Genomic DNA, 21657 nt, shown 5'->3' with positions numbered 1-21657 from the left:
CCACTCAGGGCTCAGCATGGACCCCATCTTCTGGAGGGTCCTCCACCCCCCAATACCTCATCTAAAACAGCCTCTAGCCGTGGTCCTTCTCTCTCCCCTTGTCCAGTTTTATCTCCTACATAGCTGCTGCCACTGTCCGAAATGACCTAGCTCGGTTTCCACTGAAAGCAGAGCACAGTGAATAAGAGCCTGGCCACTAACCAAACAACTACTGCAAAGATCAGATCTTCCAGCCACAAACAAGCCATTTCCTTTCCCTCTGGGCTTGATTTCTTCATCTGTGAAATGGGAACAATAAACAGATGGTTCTAGGGAGAAGTAATATGTGTAGAATCTGGCATATAATATATGTAAGTCAAACTATTATTTATCTTTATTTTATATTATTATTAATTTAATCATCTTTTTTCCCCATGATTTGTTTACTGGTTTGGGTCTCTCTGTTCCCCTCTTCCCCCAATAGCAGTATAGATGCTCCATGACAGCAAGAAGGCTTTCCTGCCCACTGATATATGCCCAGCCTGTGTCCTCATGCACAACCACTGGATATTGGTTGGAGAGTGGGAGAGGAAGGGAGGGTTGGTCCAAGGCAGATGTCTGGCTTTTCCGTTTAGACAATCAATAACCACTGTACTTATCATCAACTAGTCACAGCAATTTTCCCCAACTGATATAAAGGGCAAAGACAAATAAAGAGCCTTTCAGTGGTTATGAGGTCTGTGGTCTTCAGACACACTTAGGCCAGACAACATTTCAGTCCTGGACTCATTTTCTCATGCTTCTTGGAGGACAAAGAGTCAGGGAGATGTTTGGGAGGACCTACCCTGCAAAGGTCCAACACAGGGACCCTGTCCTGGGAAACAGCCCTTAACTACCCACCAGGTGTCCTCCCTTGGCCTGCCCATCTGAAGTGATGATGCTTTTCCAAGTCGTAAATGAATCATGTCAGACCAAAAGCCACTTTAAAAGTACACTTTATAAAAAACTCGTACTACAGCACATTTCATTTATTAATTATGCTATGGGTTAGGGATCAAAGTGGTAGAAATCTCGGTGTACTAGAAACAAATGGCTTTTGTGGTTACCTAAATCCTCAGAGTCCCCTGGAATGTAATTTCTTAGGCAAAGACAGCTTCCCAGACCAGACTTCTTGCCCACAGCCCCCCTGTCCCAATAACACAGAAGGGGGTGATTACTCAGCATCAGACCTGCATGGGCTCTTACCATTTTAGTTATATGAAGCATGGAACTATTCCATCACTGAGGTTTTTAGTTTCTATTATTGAATCTCAAATCCTTCCCCTTCTTTATGTCCTTCACCCTCACTCCCTTTCTTTCCAATTAGATTCAGATTGGAAATAACATATCACAATGTTGGAACTCAAACAAATTCCAAGAAACTTTCAAGAAGGGTGCAGTATTAAGACACACAAGCTTTGTGGTCAGAAAGATCTGGATTTGAACCTTGGCTCTGCCACTTGCCTCATAAATTTAACTTCTCTGAACTTTGGTTTTCTTATCTTTAAAATGGGGATAAAATCACCTACTTCAAGAGGGACTGTTGGAAAGATTGACGAAATAAAATAGAAATACAAGCTTCCAGTACCTCATCGATACATGACCAGGGGTTCTTTATTGCCCCAGCAGTTTCATATTTTCCAGATATGGGTCCAGTCCACAGTTTCTCCATTTCCCTCCAAGTTGAGTTTTTTTAATCATATTTAAATTAGTTTAAAAAAAAAATCAATCCTCTGGCTTAGATTTCTTCCAAAGAAAAGCAATTTCCTTGGATGTAGCTATTAGATAGTAGACACTTGTCCAAGTCACAGTTTCTATACAAACTGCTTAGAGAATATGGAACTACTTAAAGTAGATACAAAATTAAAGCACAGAGGAACAAACTAATGCAGTTACATGAAAATTTAAAGCTTCATTATTTAAAAACCCACCTAAACAAAGTTTCAAAACATCATAGACTGGAAGGAAGTATTTCCAACACATAACCAAGTCTCCAACTTATATAAAGAGCTGCTAAAAAGCAATAAGGAAAAACTGATTCTTTAAAATGAGCAGAGGATTAAACCAGGTAAGCCACAGAAGAGACAATAAACAAATGACAAGATTATCAATCTCTGGAGTCAAAGAAGAACAGATCATAACATGGTAAGATGTCAATTCATATTCATCACATTAGCAAACATTTAAAATCTGACAAGATGCATTGGCGACATTGTAAGGAAAGAGTGTGTTTATACACTGGTGATGCACTTACTAATTGATCCAATCTTTTTGGAGAGCTTGACAGTACCTTATGTACTAATGAAAACCATCAACTTATGTTCTATCAATTCCTCTGTACAGTATGAACCCCAGAGAAACCCTTACACACATGCCTATGTATTCCTCTAAGGCTGGTTACCACAGCACAATTTGTAATCTTAAAAAAACTGTAAGCAACCTAAGTAACTATCAGTACAGAAATAGGAAAACTGTGGTGCATCCATACAATGGAATCATATACAGCAGTTAAAATGGGTGAACTGTACAAATGGGTACATTTCAAATGAAATTTTGAATTATGAAATGTGAAACCACTTAACCTTAGATTTAAAACCACTAACATTAATTGTAATACATTTCAGATCCACATATATATGTAGAAAAGTATAAATCTGGACTCCAAATTATAACAGTAGTTATCTCTCTAGAGGGAAGATCATAGATTAGAGAGTGGAACACAGGTTTGGGTTTTGTCCTTTTAAACACAAGGGGGATGACTAATTGATGATTAATTGTTATGTTAGGTGGCAGGTACATCAGTGTGTTTGTTATATTATCCTTTGTACCTTCTGGCATTTTTTGTTTTGCCAACCATTTTGGAAAACTCCAATACTTAAAAATCCAAGTTTATACAAAAGTTAAATTATGCCTGGCACTAAATGGCTGTTGATCTGAGAAAAATACAAAAGCCTTCCATCCAGTGTAACTCACCAAAAAGATCTGTAATTTACCCTCAAGTTTGCAGACATATCCACACTGTGTGAAGGGAGGTATGGTTGCGATGAATGGTAGGCTCATCATAACGCAAATCTCCTTTTGTTAATTCCTTTCTTTTGCCAGGAGTTCACACCTTCCTCCTAGGAACCCACAGGGCCTCATTTCCTCAACAGGAACTAACATCACAAAGGCATGACAGGCCTCCGAGTTTCCTGGTATAGCCTGACCGGAAAACCTGCCCCTCCCTGGCTGTGTGCTTGCTCCTGGCTGTGTGCTTGCTCCCGACTGAAGCAACATAACACCTATACATAAACACTCCAGTGCTGGAGTCAGACTCCCTGCATTCAAATGCCAGCTTGCCCCTTACCACCTGTGTGACCTTTGGTACACCATTCCCCTCGCTAAGCCTCAGTTTCCTCATCTGTAAAATGGGACAGTAACAATAGCTAACTCATAAGGGTGTAGTGAGAATTAAATGTGACAATCATGTACATTACTTAAAATAGCAAGCTAGTAAACATAGTAAGTTAGTGAACCAGTAAAGTTACTAGAACTAGTAAGTGCTCAGTTAACCTCCAGTATTACATTATCTTCAGCACATCTCTCCATTTCTCAGTGCATCCACTGTTCCCTCACTATCACAATGAGGGCTTTTGCAGTAAGAGTTCCCGTTCAACAGGCCAAGTCCAGAATTAAGCCTGAGATTAAAAGAAAAATCATGAATAGGATCACTAGCACAAGAGAGAACAAGGCTCTGGTGTGTAATTTGCAATCCCAACAGGACTTAGGCTCCAGAACAGTGCATGAAAAAAAGCTCCCCTCACCCCTTCCCTTGGCTTCTGTTCTGACCTCTGGTACCACACCTCTCTGTCTAACAGGATCCTGACAATCACCATCCTTGGCTCCTGATCTGGCAGATTCCATGTTGCCAACTGAAAACCTTTGGAGGAAATTCACATAGTCATCCGGACACTCAACACTTAGCCAAACCCAGCCCTGCTGGCCTCTGTATGTGGTGCTGGCCACCCCTGGGACCCCAGCCCATTTCCCTGTGCCAATGGCCCGCCCTCCTTCTTCCTGACAAACGCCCTGTCTTGCCCACTCACTTATTCCACACAGATGTCCAAACATGCACTAGCTCACTGTACGTCCTTATTGCCTCTCAATGGGTTATATTTTTCAAATCATGTTCTAAAACTTAACCATGAAATTGTTAACATAAGAGCTATGCTTGTGTCTCTCATCAGGCCTGGATTCATAGTGCAGAAAATAAATCAGGACAAGAGGCATCACAGGTACATACTAAAAACAAACTGGATAAATAAGGAGTTGGTTCATTTAAAAAAAAGAGCCTACCCTTCCAAAATAAAAGTTTGATACTATTACATTCTCTTTAGACATATCTTGGTTTTTTAACCATGAAACTTTGAATTGCAGGGCAGAAAGAAAGGAGAAACGTGGACTGCACTCCCAAAGTCCATTTTTTAGCAACTGTCAGAAATGTGACTGTGTACACTGCAAACATTCACAGGTCTGATATACAAAAACGACTCGACCTACACATCACACTTAGTCCACGTCATGTCCTACAAGACCTATCAAATGAGGACAGCAAGGACACATGGTGGCCATGGAAGAACTAGTGGAATAAATCAAGACTGTGAGGCCACAGACCAGTTCCTACACCTAGGTTCATTTTCTTGGCCCATTCTTGTTCCTGGTGCTCATGAAAAATGTCCCTCTTTCCCATCACTTCATCTGGAAAAAGTTTTTAAATGGTGAATCATAAGAATTTTGTTCACCATGACATCTTAATAGACATTTGACTGGGCTGTTAGATCTAGTAACAGGCTCAGTTTTGACAGTTTCCAAAAAAAGTTAAATTCCTAAAGCACAAATGAGAGCTCTGATGCCTCTGTAAGTCCCTTACTCAATCCTCCTTTGCCCTTGGCAGGTATTAATCCATGAGGGCATCCTTTCCCCTGGAGTCCTGACATATGAAGCCTCAGGATCTCTCAACACAACGCTCCAAGATGGCACTCCCCAGCCTACAGTCTAGGTACAAACACCGCACTCTGCTCAAAGTCCTTGAACATACCAATCTCGGTCTTTTGGCGTTGCAAAATCTTTTCATGGTTTATATGTGTTTTAAAGGAAAATGGATAGAACCTTCAAGTAACACCTGTATGCATAGGTTGCCACCAACTATCCATGATACAAAGGTAATGCCTCTGCAATCCACAAGTTAAGTGTTAATAAGTAGAGATCACTGAGTTGCAGTGGTGCCTCCTTACTTATGTGAGTTACCACATTTTTTCAATAAAAAGGGAAGTACATAATACTATTAATTAATTGGTTGTTCCATAATTGTCCCGAGGAACAGAAATAAGATTGCTTTAGGGCAAAGATGAGTATGTTAAGTAGGAACCAGAAGAGCAAACTCTTGGGAAACTAAAAATATGAAAGCAGGAATTTCATGAAAATACCTCAAGTTCATTTTCAAAATTCCCCATGACCACAGAAGCAAACCAAAACACAAAAACAAAAATGGAAACTGCTTTTTTTCACACAAGCCTCTCTCTAGAAATTGTTTATGGGAGAAAATGGTATATAGTATGTCTCCCCCTTAAAGCAAAACTCTAAGATTAGCACAAATCAACCCATTCATAAAGAAGGAAAATGTGTTCCATTCATGTAAGTCTCTATTTACATACTAGCAGAAGAATCAGTTCATGCTCCAGCATTTTGAATTCAAATGAATTAAAAATTCAAAAGAAGGAACAACATTTTTATTATAAGCCTAAGGCTTGGAAAACTTTTTAGTTTTAACTCCTTTGGTTGTGCAGAAAACCATCTCAGACTGGTTAGGGCTTCCTAAGTGGATAGTTAGGGTAGGATAAGAGCTGGTTATATAGAATTAAATGGTATTATCCAGATACTCTTCCCATGCACATCTTAATCTCTGCAAATGTGTGCCCGCCTTTCAGTGGGGTATGTGTATAAAGACAGTTGCAAAGAGCCACAGATTTAGTCCTTCTCTGCCTAGTTACGACTCCTAAATCACATGCCACCTCTTGACCAATCACATGTGAACCAGGACCAAGGAAAACAGGAGAAAGGTTAGTTCCATATAGTTAGGGGGATGAGGAAGGATGCTGCTAGCAGCAAAAAAATGGTGTAGAGATAGAAATCATGTTCAGAACCCTACTCCATTTTTAACATTTGGTTTCCACTATATCAACCATTAACATTTGGTTGGCACATAGGTGTTACTCTTCATTTAACTTGACAGTTTAAGAAGAAAGCATAGTGAAGAATACACCAGTTCTGTGGTTTGTGGAACTGGGATGGGAAGGGGCTTGAGGAAGAATAGAGAAAGATGCTTGGCTATATTCCAAAAATGGAATGCTTCCAACCAAACTTGCTAATTCAACCTTTGACAATGTCTTGCCTCAGTCATTGCAATTCTGGGTTTCAAACATTCCTTTATTTATAGGCTTTTGCTAACAGGGGCTGATACCTCTTACCAAAAAAAATATTTTTTCCTGAGTTTCAACTGAATCATCCCATAGGTTTCCCCGGGGGCCCTTCTGCCCAGCCATAACCCCACCTCCCCCTGTTATGTTACTGGGACACTTTTTTTAGATTTTATGTTCTAGCTCCACCCATCAAGGCTGGCTTCTCCCTTAACCCTGCAAGAGCTAAGGAAAAACACTTCTCTTAAAGTCTTACATGTGTCCCTGAGTCAGGCCTAACTTCAGGAGGTAAGCGCCAAAGGCAGTTCTAGACAATGGAATAGCTGCACCCCAAGTGGTCCCTAGGGGCTGTGCGAGGCTCCAGTCCTGAGGCTTGGGCTTCAGGCTTTCCTTCCTTCAGCCTCTTTTAAACACTTGCTTTCTTCACCCCAGCACCCAAGCAATATAAACAACATTCTTGTGAGACAAACAGGTACCCTGTGCCCTCATAGCAGGAAGAACAAGAGGCCTCTGCCCCAGTGCACTTGGACACATGGTGACCCCGTCTCATTCAGGCCTACTAAACAGCCTCAGTGATGCACTTAATCACCGCCAGGCCCCACCCGCCATGCTGGCTCTGGGTAGAAAACAGATTGCATCACTCCATCCAGAGTTCTTCACACGCTTCTAAATGCAAACAGGCTACAGCTGGACAGACCGCACACTTTCAGACACCGGCAGAGCTCGGCTACAGTAGTCCGGGGACTTTTGGGTCCTGCTGGGGGGATGACCAAGCATGCCGCTGCACTAGCAAAGGACTGAGGAAAGGGAGCTCATTCTCTCCTACACGCTCCCCTACTGCCTCCGGCCCCCTCTCCTCCAGACAACGTAAAACTCTGCTGCCAGTGCCTGGGCCTGCTTGACCTTCATGTTCTTCATTCTGAGCCCCTGAATCTCAAAGTTTCACCTGTCAGGTGGACATGGCCGAGTAGGCTCTGGGTCTCTTAAAGACAACTCCTACCCTCCAGGTTTCTAGTAGAGATATGTGATGCAATCTAAGGATTTACACAGCCACCTCAAGTATAGGAATGAAGTACAGGGACCAAGAAGGGAAGATGGGAAGTCACAAAGGCAGGAAGCAGGGAGACCAGTGCAGGCGCCCTGGCAACATCCAAGTGGGAGACAGTGGTGCCTGGACTCAGTGGTAATGGTGGAAGTGGTGAAGCAGTCGATTCTACAAACATTTTGAAGACAGAGCTGCTACAGCCTGTGGATGGATTACGAGCCTACAGGATAAGCTGATGGACTGAATGTGGGGTGAGAGAGAAAAAAGAGGAATCAACAATAAACTCAAGGTTTGGGGGCCACGCTATTGGAGAATGTTGTTGACCTTTACTGTGATGCTGAACATGGAGTTAACAGGTCTGGAGGCAGGGAGGGGATGAAAATAAAGAGCTTCATTCTGGACATGCCAATTTTTCCATGTCTATCTGGCATCCAAATGGAGGTTGAATCTGGCACCCAGAGGAGAGCACTGGGCTGGAGCAAGGAGCTGGACAGTGTCTGAGTTTGACCATTCCTGCCCCTGGAATCCTGGGCAACTCAGCTAACACACCAGATTTCCACCTCCTTAATATGCAAAATGGCCTAACAAATTTTCCCAGCCGGAACTCTCTTGCTTCCCTCCCTCCTCAGTTCCCAGTATGAGCCAAGTGCCGATTCTAAAATCTATGTGTTTTCTCCTTAACAACCAGTCATGAAATCACTTCATAGACTGTACAACATCATTATTGAACATACCCATTTTCTATAATGAACAATCAAGTCCAGGATTTCTCAGCTGGGCATGCTCTTAAGAGGTTCAGAGCTTGGATTCCTAAGGAACAGTCAGTTTAAACAAAGAACACGAAGTGCTATAAGTCCTACAAGCCTGACCTTTTTGAACTTTTTGTTAACCATGATCGACATAATGCTGCCATGACAACTTGACATGCCCCACTGTGAGCTGGAATGCATAAGGGTGGATTATCAAGTTACTAGCAGGCCATGCACAATGCCATAACCCAAAATTCTGTTTCTCCAAAACATGCTACCACATCAGGTAGAAAGTGGACACGTGGACAAGCTGTTGGGCTAACCAGGATGATTCTGAACACTCTAAGTTAACGATGAAGCCACACTCATTTCAGACCAAATCAACTCTTTTCCTCACCTGAAACTGATTTTCTGCTTAATTAACAAAGCACGACAGTAGGAGGGGAGGAAGCCACATGCAAAGAAATAAACCACCAGGCTCCTCGGCTTCAAGAAACTTATGATCCGGTTGGAGAAACAAGCCCCAAAAATAGAGTTAGTCAGTCAACAAGGCAAGAAATGACAAGCAGGACAGGATGGGTGCCAAACGGATACTTTTGTTTTATTTACTGGAAAGATAAACAAAGGCAAAACCATGAGTATGGTTCTAAGTAGATCCATGTTGATTTAACACAGGCTCCCACGCTTGGTAAATAGAGCAGGTGCTGAAACTATAACAATTCCAGTCTGTCCCAATCTTGTCCCTGAAGATGCCAAGAAGGTTCCAATCTTACCTCTGAAAATGTAGAGAAGGGTTCTGGAGTCAAGGAAGCTTTAGGAACTTGCCCTCTAGTTTCCAAGCACCCAGAGGAATCAAGATCCTGCCCTAAAGACACTGACTTTGCACAACCTAGTGCTACCCTCAACCTCTTTTAGGAGGGAACACTTTTTCCAGTAACCTTACTAATACTTGGTGAGACAAATGTCAGGAAAATGCTAGCCCCGAGCTGCCAAAGACTCCCCGAGGACAAGACACAGCACTGAGAAATGGTAAAGATACTGGCGGCTGCTGGCCTTCCCCGCACTTATTGTAGGCTGATCTCAATATACCAATAAATGGAATCTTTGAAAAGTAGGTTATGTCTTCCCGGAAACATAATCCAACATCATATTCCTGACTGAGCTCACACACAGCATCAAATAAATTCTCTCTTTGCCCAATAATATGCCATTAAAAGAAGAGATACCAAAGCTTTAAAAAAACTCTACAATTACTTGGTTATGTAAGTACACTCCAAGACCTCAAAAACAGCCATATATTCAAGGGGTTAATAAGATATGTCCAAAGAGTTATGGTGTGCATTATCTAAACTGAATGTATATAATTCTGGAGAGACACCATAACATCAGCTGATTTTAAAACCTACCAACCATTTAAGAAATAATCATTTTGTTTTTATTTGCCTATTTTGAAAATGAAAGGCCTTGGGGAAGTTGACCTAGATTGGCTAAGTAGTAGTTCTCTCTTCTGGAGCAAGGTAGGTTAGGGGGACATCTTTCCAGGGAAGCCTGAACTTTTTCCTTTGTTAAATTCCCCAGAAGTATTAACATTAAATTCATTCCAATCATGGAAGGCTAACTTGCACACACAGTTGATAGTTGTAAAAATTGAGACCTTTCAGGAAAATACTTGTAATAATGTATCAAGAAATTTTTTAAGATTTTTTTCCTCTTTTACCTTTCTTCCTAGGAATCTGTCCTAAGAAAATAATAAAGGGGGATGGGGAGCACAAAGACTTAAGCACAAAGATGTTCATCACGGGACTATTTAGAATAACAGGAATAGAAAGAGATACTCTAAAGGTCCAATAATATGGCACTGATGAAGCCAATTGGTGTATAATCATATTATGGGCTGTTATATAATCTTTAAAAAACCCTTAGGAATTATACTTTATTCATTTTTTATTTTTTGTAAATTGAAATATACTTAATATACAGTATTATATTGGTTTTGGTATACAACATAGTGACTCAACAGTTGTATACATTACTAAATGCTCCTCCCATGATAAGTGTAGTTAAATAAAAAAAAGAGAAGTCCTTAAGAATTTTAATGACATAGGGAACTGCTTATTCACTACAGCAATTTTCATTTTAAATAAATACAAGGCTCAAAACTATGAGCTCAAGAATCTTAAAAACAAATAGAAATAGTAATGCACTCAGGAAAAAGTCCAGAAGGAAATATGCCACATACACCAAATTATTCATAATGTAATCTCTGAGCGACCAGATTATGGGCTCATGTCCCAATTGTCTACAATAAGCATAAAGTTTATGAATGAGGAAAGCTCATTTTAAATTAATTTCACTTACTTTTGAGGTAGGAGTTTTTTTTTAATTGAAAATTAGCAATCCCAATCCTTCAACAGTTAAGGCTCAGTCACTGAAGATGTGAATCACAACTGAGAATAACCTTGAAGAGAAGACCTGGCACCATGGGGAGTTTAGGTGAGAGCTACGTTCAAATTTTCAAGAGGGGAAAATGGAGGGGTGAGCAGAACTGATGGACAAAACACAAATCAAGAAGTGAGCATGTCAATGAGAGCGATTTCAGTGCAAGAGGAACTGTGTTCACAGCCCATATTGTACCAAAAGGAAAAGGAGACAGGTGCCCCACCTCTGCAGCCAGGAACAGTATGGACAACAGACCTCTGAACAGAGGTTAAATAACAGAAGGGAAGACAGTGGGTGGCACGACATGTGATTTTCATGTTGTGAAACTCTTTGTGCTTCTCATCTGAAGGGGATACGACTGAGCTTACATAATCCCTCCTGGTAGAGTATTTCCCACCACCATGGTGGTCAGCTGCCATACCAGGAACCCAAACCTCAAGAACTTCAGAATTCCTCACCATCAAGTATTTTCTGGAAGGGAAGAAAGAAGCTTGGCCTTTGAATCATAGACTGCAAAGGCCCAATGTACATCACTCCCTTCAAAACATTCCTGATCCCATCACCATCCACATCTTCCTCAGAAAAGGTCACCTGGCTGCCTGGTTCTCCATATTACATACTCATAGCTCTCCTTACAAAGATAGTAATATTTTTTGCAGTGCTCACAGTCTTGCTTTGTAACCTTAGACAAAATAGACACTCTTACCACAGTTCTGTCTGTGAAATGGGAAAGTTCTGACTCAGCTGCTGCTAGGACACCCATGCCAAGTATCCTAGAAAGTCTGGGTGACTCATAGGTAAATGGGGGAAAAGAGTGGGGGTGGGGAGAAGCAGCATATATGCAATGGAGGGGTGGAGGCGGTGCCCAGGGGAAAGCTTTTAAGAAATCAGCATAGGTTTGCACCCTCATGCTCACCTGCCCCAAGAGAGCATACCTCCCTTCCCACAATGTGTCAGTGAGTCCTTTGATGCAGCCACCCAATGTATACCCCCAAATTAAACCCTGAGGCTGATCTCATGGTCCACTCCCCAGTGAAGCCAATGGGTCTCCTTGACCCATGCCCACCCCACCCAGCTGATGCTGGGGTCCTCTTGGTGGCTCCCTCTGACAGCACTCAGCACACCACCTGGGCCCAGTCACTTGTCACTCCCCCAGCTACCCTGTGGTCTGTAGTTAAGGAGATGTGCTGTTTGTGCCTTGTTTCACATCCTGACTCCCACAATTGGACAAATAGGTAACTTTGCTGCGCCTAGTTCCTCCTCTTAAAATAGGGGTAATAAAACATCTATAAAGCAACTGAACAATGCCTGACACAGAAAGTGTTATAGGTTTATTTGCTATTATTGTTATAATCATTCTTTGACCCCACTTTCTCTCAACATCTAGAATACTTTTTCCCACACAGTGAGAGGTCGCTAAATGTTTGGGGGATCAGTGGAAGATCAATAATTCATCAATGGTCAACACACACAAGAGAAAGACCAAATAGGCTACTCATCTAAATTTTGGGGAAGGAAAGGGAGAATTCTCTACCCTTCCCTAAATACATTCTAAATAAATGGATGTTTAATGGATAATCAGCATTACTCTGAAGGAGACAAAAGTTTGGAATGTTCCAATTTCATATTGCCATATTGCTTTGGGGGCCATGAAACCCAGTATCTCTAACTCTCCAAAAAGATAACCCTTGAACCGAATTTTTCCCAACAAGGTCCATGAAATGTATCAACAGGTACTCAACATCACTAATCATCAGGGCAATTCAAATCAAAACCACAACGAAGTAGCATCTCACACCTGTTGTAATGGCTATCATCAAAAGACAGAAGATCACAAGTGTTGACAAGGATGTGGAGAAATTAGAATCTTTTGCACTGCTGGTGGGAATGTAAACTGGTACAGTCACTATGAAAAATAGCATGAAGGTTCCTCAAAACTTAAAAACAGGCTTACTGTATGATCCAACAAAATACTCTAGGTATATATCCAAAGAAAATGAGAACAGATCTCAAAAGATATCTTCACTTCCATGTTCACTGCAGACTATTCACAATAGCTAAGATATGGAAAAACTTAAGGGTCCATCAACAGAAAAATGGATAAAGAACATATGGTGTATCTACACACACACACACACAATATTATTCAGCCATAAGAGAGAAGGAAATCCTACCATTTGTGACATGAATGGACCCTGAAGGCATTATACTAAGTGAAATAAGTCAGACATAGGACAACAAATACTATATAATCTCATTTAGATGTGGAAACTAAAAAGCCAAGTTCACAGAAACAGAAGAGAATAGAATGATGGTTTTCCAGGGATACTGGTCAAAGGACACAAGCCTCCAGTTATAAAATGAGTAAGTACTGGGGAACTAAAATACAGCACAGTGATTATAATTAACAGTACTGTATTAGAGACTTGACAGTTGCTAAGAGTACATTTTAAACATTCTCACAACAAAAAGGAATGGTAATTATGGGACAAGGGGTGCTAGCTACCCCTATGGCAGTAATCCTTTTACAGTGTATGAGGGTATCAAATCAACAAATTGTGCACCTTAAACTTACAAATGTTATATGTCAATTATATCTCAATAAAGCTGGAATGAAAATAAATAAAATAAAAATAGAAAGACAACACTTCCCCAAACTTGGTCCTTCTAATAGTTCCCATTCAGTGAACGGCATCTCCACCCACCTACCTCTGACTCTCCTTTCTCCCTCAAGGCCAATATCTAATCCATCAGCAAGTTCACCTGATGTTCCCTCCACATCCATCCACTTTCACTATAATCCCCACTGCCAGTTGCTTAACACAAGCCACCTCCCTCAATGACCCCCCACGGAGGTTAGGGTTAAAGGCCACTCCTCGCCATATCCTGCCCATGCCACCCTACCTACACCCTCAGGACCTGCAGCCCCATAGCCAGCTTGCAGCTTCTCTCACAGCCAAGGGCTTTTTCCTTTAGGACTTAGGACTTCCACACGTGTGTCCCTCTTCCCACCGAGTGTTCTCCATCTCCCAGCCTTTCGCCCATACCTTCACCTGGCCAGCTCCAGGTGATCCCTCAGATCTCATTTTAAATGCCATTTCGGGGTGGGGGGCGTTGCCTGACCAACTTCCCAGTGGAAATCCTGCCTCCCTGATCATACCCACACGGGCCCTGTACTCCTCATGGCACTGGGCACCACCTCCTACAAAGGCAGGGGCCACACCTGTTTGCAGGGCCTCAGCACCCAGCACAGAGGCGCCGAGCACAAGCCAACTGCCAGGAAGCACCCATCAAAACATCCACATGCAGTTCCCAACTAGGAGGATGCTCTCAAAGTCGTTTTCTGTTATTAACTATGAATAGGTGTTCCTCCGCCCCTGAACTTTCAGAAACAAAAAGCAAAATGCTTTCCATGCCCTCTAAGCTTTCTTGAAAATGCTCAATGCAGACAGTGGAGAAAGTGGAGACCGTGCTGACGTGCCACTTGCCACCATCATGCTATGTATTTCGTAAGTTTTCTGCTTTCCTTTGGCATTTAAGCAGTAACAAAAAAATAAACAAACCACCACAGTCTGACGGGCTTTGCCCCTTGGTCTCTGGCTGCTTTCCTATCCCACACCTCAGTCCTCATCACACAGCAAAACACGCAAGACTAAGAACCAAGGGAAATCCACCCGAAGGTAAAATTCCACATCAACTTCAAAAGGAAACCCCCCAAGATAAAATGGTAGGAACTTATGAAGCCTTTTGCATTTTTGTAAGATACATACTATACCAAAATACCATCACTTAGGGGACAGAATCTTTTTTTGGTGGAGACAAAGGAAGTTCAGTGAAAGTCTTTGCACAGCAAAGACACTGGGAGCTGTGTGCAGGGAGCAGCTCGAATGGCACACTTGCCGTCCGCTGGATGTGGGCCGGCAGAGACTCAAACACCACCACTCGGCACTCATTTTGGAAGGGGTTGGGGAAGAACAAAGAATTAAAAATACAAATTTAATACTGCGACACAAAAAGACATATGAACTAGTTATGTGAATTAGAAAATGGGACTGGGGACAAGAGGGAAAGGGGAGGATCCTGGAATTTGTGACTTTCAGAAGTTGATGCATTTCTAGGAGGAGTGAGAGAGGATAGGGGAAGAGGGAAAGTGGAGTTGAGGGAGGGAGAGATGGATTTGTTCTGTACATTTTTGGGGGCCAGCCACCAAAAAAAAAAAAAAATCAACACATCATCCTGGGGGACCATTTCCTTTCTCTTCTGATCACAGATTAAGAGCCACTGGATTATAGAAAACAAGATGCTGCATCAGTCATTGGAACTAAATTTGTGGGGCTCATTTCTTAATTTAAATATTATTTAATCAACTCAACTCCACTTTTAAGAACATTTTATTCTACGCATCAATTTTTTATAAAGTGGTAACCCTTGTACCACATGAAAAAAATCCAGATTAAAATATTCTGACAAAATGCTTTAAATTCCCTTATGAGTATTCTGCCCCAAATGGGTAATGCAGAAAGTTATTTTCTTAGCAACCTGTGAGTTATAGTCTCCAATTACTAACAAACACTGAACACTTCTCCAGTTTCAAAAGAAAACATCAGAAATAATTATGAAATAGCTTGGTCCAGGAATTACAATAAATCCAAATTTCAGAGAAATTAGGAAGCAATCCTTAGACAATTATTTTGAAACACATCTGATGAAACACTGTGATGTGACAATGCTTATGTCAAAGCATGAAATATAAAAGCCCAACGTCTGGAAGAAAGTTAGCCGCTTGTCAGCAAAGGTGAACATCAACCAGACTCTTCTGGCCAATGCTGAGCTGCACAAAACCCAAACGGCCCATCAGCCCTAATCCAGAATGCTCCCTTTTACATACAGACACACTGTACCTGCTAAGCTGGTTTTGGTCGACACACTGCCCAGCATCCAGTGAAAAGGTCACATAAATGTAGAGTCCCAAGGGATATGATTCCTCAATCCCCAAAACCGCATGGGACCAGATGGATGAAGAAGTTGACACTGCCACCCTTTCCTCCACCCTGTTCCCCCATCTCCCTCTACTACCCCCGCCCCTCACCCGTCAGTGTCAGGGGAAGATTGCAGAAATGCAGTTACAGGGCCAACTCATATAATCAGAAGATACCATTCAGCTGCCACAAGCATAAAGTATTTCACAAATTTGGTTTCCTCCTATCCAAGCTTCTGGCCTTTCTCCTCTGTCCAGCTTTAGCGCCCACCTTCCCCCACTAGCCCATAACCTTTACCCAGTGGCCATTCCCCAGGTCCCCAGGAGCACAGCAGAAAGCACACAAGATCATATTATACTTGCCAGCTGTGGTTCCCCTGGACGGGGTCTCCATCTAAAGTGTGGCGTGTGCTCCAAAGTGGTTGCTATGGTAAACATGCCTTCTAATAAACAGCAGAGGAAAAAGGAACCTCACAGATCCCCCTGCCAAAATCCACCCTGGCTCTGGAAAAAAATATTTTACCATCTCCTCAGACTGCTAGTTTCTACCCCGGAAAATTAGGTGCTTCAGGCCTAAATGAGACAGCTCTTCCTATGGGAATTCGGGAGGTGGGTGGGGGCACAGGAGGCCATCATCCGCCTCTCTCTGAATAGACAGACCCGCAGTCTTGCACAAGAGTGATGCTCACCCGTACGGCCCACAGACCGCCAAGCCACACCCACGAGGGGCCGTGTCCACCCTGAATCACTTCTAAGAACTGCATCTTCTTTCCCCATTCAAAGAGAAGAGCTTTAAAAAGTAAATGTGGGGAGCCCTGCCAAGCATTTCTAAAAGCAGAAAAAATGAGTTGCAAAGCCTAAACCCACAATGGGAAGTCTGGGGAGGCAGGAAAAGTCAAAGGGATATGCTTTCACATTGTAGCCTCTAGGACTCTGTAACATTACACTTTAAAAAAATATTTGTATAGTGTTAAAATATTTTGTATATGGCATTCTCTTTTCTAGGAGAAACCTACATCAGGACCCCATGCTGACAACTTCTTTACACCTGTGACACAGTCCCTGGTGATGACCCAATTAATAGCAAAACAGAACCAGCCACAGGAAGTTACCTTCTACTTCCCTAGGAAAGAACATGCCACAAGGCCCTGGAGAGGGAGCAGAGAACTGGGTCCAGTGCTCGCTCTGGCCACTAACTCAGCGTGTGACATTGGGCAATTCACTCAAGGCATCTCTGGGCCTGTTTCCTTTTCTGATAGTAGGTTGGGCCTAGATGATCTAAGGTCACATCCAGCCCTGAAATCTTGACATTATGGGAGCATTTGTAATTATAAGCATCCATCTTACTGTGGGGTTAGAGGAAGGAGGAAGCTTCTGGAAAATGTCAACCTTCTTTCCACATGCCTCATTTATAACATAAGAATTTATAAGACATTTCCACAAACAGTGACTCAAGATGTGGTTTTATGGAAATAAATTACTTTGTGATATATACACACATACAAACATATATATGTATTTATTTTTCATGTCACAGAGGAATAATTCATTAAATATATACTCATTTATAACAAGCCACAAAATAAGGAGGCAGTTAGCCTACAATTTGACACAATGCATCTTAAGATTTTTCCTACTTAAGAAAATTATTTTGCCATTTTTAGAAATTATAAGTAATACAGAGGCAACGTTTAGTAACAGATAATGTTTTGTGATACTTAAATTAAAAATACATGAATTGTTTCATGCTTTGCATAATTCTACCTGTCATGGATTCATTATAAAAATGTCTTCCATTAATTATTTCAAAAGTATGAAGTCCAGCTCATGATATAAATATATAGAAGAGAATATTCTAATAAGGCTGAGCTATCTTCTCAAGAGGTTAATTTATAAATTTAACTTTCAGAGCCCATAAAATCTTAAGACAGTGCATTAAAAATATATATAGACATACACTTTATGTTATAGTCTCTTAGTACTAAAAACAAATGTTTCCTATATTAAACCCACATACTTTCAAAGCCATGGATGTACAGATTACATTTAATTTAAGCCTTTCCAAGTTAGTTTCTATTCTAGGTTTACAGTCAGTCAGATTAGAAATTTTTTTCTGATGTTAATATAGAATGTTACTTTCCAACAATTAAAATAAATTAGGGGAAGAAAGAGTTGGAAAGTCTCAAATCCAGGGAATCTTTAAAATTTCCTAATTCCTCCTCTGTAACTCACCTCTCAAAATGACTTTTTTAGGAAAGGGTTTGGGTACTTTATTTTTTTTAATTGCTTTGACACCATTTCCAGTCTCCCCCAAACCATGATGATTGTGCCCCATTAACAGGAGCCTGCAAGGCTAGACTAACACAATACTAGCAGAAAAAGGTGGTAGGAGGGTTTGGAAAATTTCTGGGTAGGTAACTTTCGCTAAGGTCCAATAGCAGAAAACAAGTACCTTCTACCTATAAACCATATCCAAGAATATTCCAAAAAAAATTTTTTAAAGAAAGAAAAACTGATTAAACAAGGCCTGATTAAACTGATGAAACAAGTACCAACGGAAGAGCATTTTCTTCATCTCCACCCCAATAAAGGAAGTGACTGCCTTTGTAAGGTCACTTACAACAATATGTGCTGGCGATGGAGAACGGGCATCCTTGAGGGCTTGTCTGCTCTGGAGGGTTCCAGCCTGGACATCAAGCAGTGGCCATTTCATCTGGAGATACTAGAGGGAGGAAACAAAATGAACATGGAAAATGAATTCAGGAAAGAAATACAAACTATCTATTCCAAGAGGTAACTCTTGGGGTACTTGATACGTGGATCAGAAACTGAAGAACTGAAAAGCGTGCAAATAACACTGCAAAGCACAAAAGCATGCAAATAACACCATCACCAACAACAGAAAGGTCACGCTTGCAATGCCAATAGCTTCTTCCTTAGAGTTCATGTTCAATACGTACAGTATAGAACATCAATATGACTAGTAACTATGGTTTTGTTTTTGCATTCAGACAGACTTCAAATAAAATGATTTCATTAATGCTAATTCTTTGAGGTGGGGGCAGGGTGCATGTGGGGGGAACAACGGACGACAGGACAGAGCTCTTCCCCAGGAAGAAAGCAAACAGGAATCTCAAACCAGGCGTCCTAGCAGACCATCAATTCCAAATCTGCTTGTCATCAACCTTCATTTCTAAAATGCCATCATCCTTCACTTTAAAGTTCAGTGTATATATGCAACTTTCTATTAGTAGAAGCTGCTCAAGTGAGGATAGAATTCCTCATCCAACCCAAAAGCTTATATAACAAAAATATTTCTTGATAAAAGAGATACAAACAGGACACAATGCAAATTTATACACTCATCTCAAGAGACCAGGGAAATTCTTAAATACTTAACAGGTTTACTACAGAGAGAAAAATAAAGGTATAAGCCAATTACATTTACTTCTGCCCTCTCTGAGGTAGAACATGAACGCATGGCACATGGGAAAGTAGCTCCTACTTCCGTCAAGTGACACATCAGTTTTCAGAAGAATTTTGAGCAACCGGTGAGGTGGCTTACCTAGTCACTAGTTTCACTCAGGAAATCTTTAGACAACTGAACAAAACTAAGACAAAATGCTAAGATTCAATAAGGACATCAACACTGGCCATTGTACCTCCAAAGGCCAATTGATTAATACATCAGTTAATGCTTGGCGGGTTTAGAAGCCATCTTGAGCTTGTCAGAAACCCAAAACAAAATTTATGGCTGGTTTTAATACTAATTCTACATGAAGTTTTACTCAATGAACCCTGATTAAAGCTTGCTTTGTGCACAGCCTCCTTGCCAAGCATTATGGGCATATAAAGATGCATGCCTTCAGGGAGCCAACTCAGAGGCAGATAAGTCAAGACAGAATGTGCAGAAACTGCGGCCAAGACTCGGAGAATTGTGTTAGGGAACGCAAAGAAAGAAGACGGTATTTCTAAGCAAAGACACGGAGGAAGGCTACCCAGAGTAGGTCTTGTTAAGTCAGAAAGATTTGAACATAAAGAAAAAGGACAGCAAAGGGCTGTCCAGAAAGAAGGAAGGGTTTGCTCAAAAACTATGTGAGATGGAAGGGCCAGAGCCATCCAAAAGCTCTTCCATGGGTTTCTTAAAGATACAACAGCAAATTAAAAGCAAACTCAGTTATCCCTAAAACTGGAAGAGCCCTGCCCATGAGCTACCTGCTCAAGTGCAGTCATTTCCCATCCTAGATCTATCTCTTCAAAGCTGCAGTGACTTCTAAACTTCAGAGCTGTTGCCTAGAAGCCTGCCGTGGTGAGGAAACTGGTTACTGATTCTGGTCACTTGTGAAAAGACCATGCGCCAAATCCCTTTGCTTCTGTGATCTCCAGTTCCTCATCTGTCAACTGGAAGAGCTGTCCTATCTGTGATGGGGGTGGGTGAGGAGCCGCCCCAAGCACTGAAGGACTTCTAGGACTCTGAGCCCTCAGACCCTGAATACCAGCAGGCATCCCCCGCCCCCCAGTCACCCACATAAGCGAACCATTTCCAAATATCTCTATCGGGGCCAGTATCATCCCAAGTTGAGAGCCACTGAAGTGTTTCCCTGGTTTCCCTCAGCCCTGTAACTCAAGCCGGGGGGCTCTGGGATTTATTCTGCCCCGTCTCACCCTGACTTCTTCCCATTCTCACTTGCTGCATAAATACATGGGCCTTCCCGGTCAAAACCACTCAATAGAGTCATTTCCTTGAGGCCAACCAAAATGGACACCTGCCAACACTCACCTCTCCATCTCATAAAAACCTGTTAAGAAAAATGCCACACTGACTCGCCACACACCCACCCTTCGTGCTATCCTCAGTGGGGAGGGTGAGATTCATGGTCATCTTTGGCCATCTGCAAAACTGATTTGATTGCATCTAAACACCAGCCCTGCAGAATTCGGAAATTTAGGTTTTGTTTAAGGTGGCAGGTCTGCCCTCAGGACTCCCCGCCCCCCCCCCAAGAACTGTCATACCCATAATGCAATATTAATGCGGAGTCTTATAATTCTTACTTTACATAAAAGCTTCATTGTGTGCCATATCCAATCTCCGCAGGCTACCTGCACCACATACTTTTATGAGCCTACATTTTCAGCGCTCCGAGCCTACAATACACATAATTTTCAATTATGTTAGGGCAGCCCAGGATCACTGCCTATATAACATTACTGGTTGGAGGAAATGAGACTCGGCCCCACTGCCCAGAGAGAGCTAACCAGATCCAGATGGTGGAGGAAGACAGCCCCAGTCCCGTCGACTTGCAGGGACTCTGCAGTGACAGCCCTAACCATTCAGTCCCAGTGCAACTTGATCCCACAGAAGGGCTGGGTCCCCACAAATCCATGCCCTTCGTTAGATCTTAACTGGCATTTAGGTTGACGAGGTTCCTTTTGGGGAAATAAGTATTATGTCAGGATTTTTTAAAGGAAGTTATTAACCTCCTGCAAAAGTGATAGGTTTCCCAGGTTCCTTCATCTTCTACAATTGGTCCTTATTAATAGGGAAAATAAATAAATAAAAGGAAGAAAAAGGAAATTAGGTACTATTACAGCCTACAGGAAAATTTTTTCCTTCCTGGAGACACTTAGGCAGCAGGAAATTCTATTCTGTTGGGTCCTAAAGGAAGACCTGAAGGAGGAGGTGTCCATGGATTTACAAAAGGGCTGGAACACAATGCCACATTTTCCCAACAGTTCCACTTCAGTTTTATATCCTTTTGTGGAAGAAAAAAAAGTTCCCACCATCCCGCTATAAAAACAACACTGGGCTCCAGCTCTCTTCCTTTTAAGCTGTTCAACGTGGAAATTATGAATTGCCTACAAAAACATTAAACTTTTCAACAAACTGCAATCAAATGGGGCTGTGGGAATTCCTGTATTGAAAACTGTTGAAATGCAGTCTGCTCCACTTTCATTTTGTAAAAAAAAAAACAA

General features: G+C 41.8%; 1 protein-coding gene across 50 annotated transcripts in view; it reads right to left on the bottom strand.

Moving 5' to 3' along the window:
- The window catches only part of TCF7L2 (transcription factor 7 like 2), a 188451-nt gene that overhangs the window by 99000 nt on the left and 67794 nt on the right, over window positions 1-21657 (bottom strand). For all 50 annotated transcript variants that reach the window (XM_057506330.1, XM_057506337.1, XM_057506336.1 and 47 more), the window contains one exon: window positions 18305-18406. In XM_057506330.1, coding sequence (XP_057362313.1) covers window positions 18305-18406 — 102 coding nt within the window. The remainder of the gene's footprint in view (window positions 1-18304; window positions 18407-21657) is intronic.

This window comes from Manis pentadactyla, chromosome 8 (assembly GCF_030020395.1).
Source record: "Manis pentadactyla isolate mManPen7 chromosome 8, mManPen7.hap1, whole genome shotgun sequence".
Lineage (NCBI taxonomy): Eukaryota > Metazoa > Chordata > Mammalia > Pholidota > Manidae > Manis > Manis pentadactyla.
The sequence above is the reverse complement of the archived record's forward strand: the minus strand, read 5'-3'. Positions and strand labels throughout refer to the sequence as shown.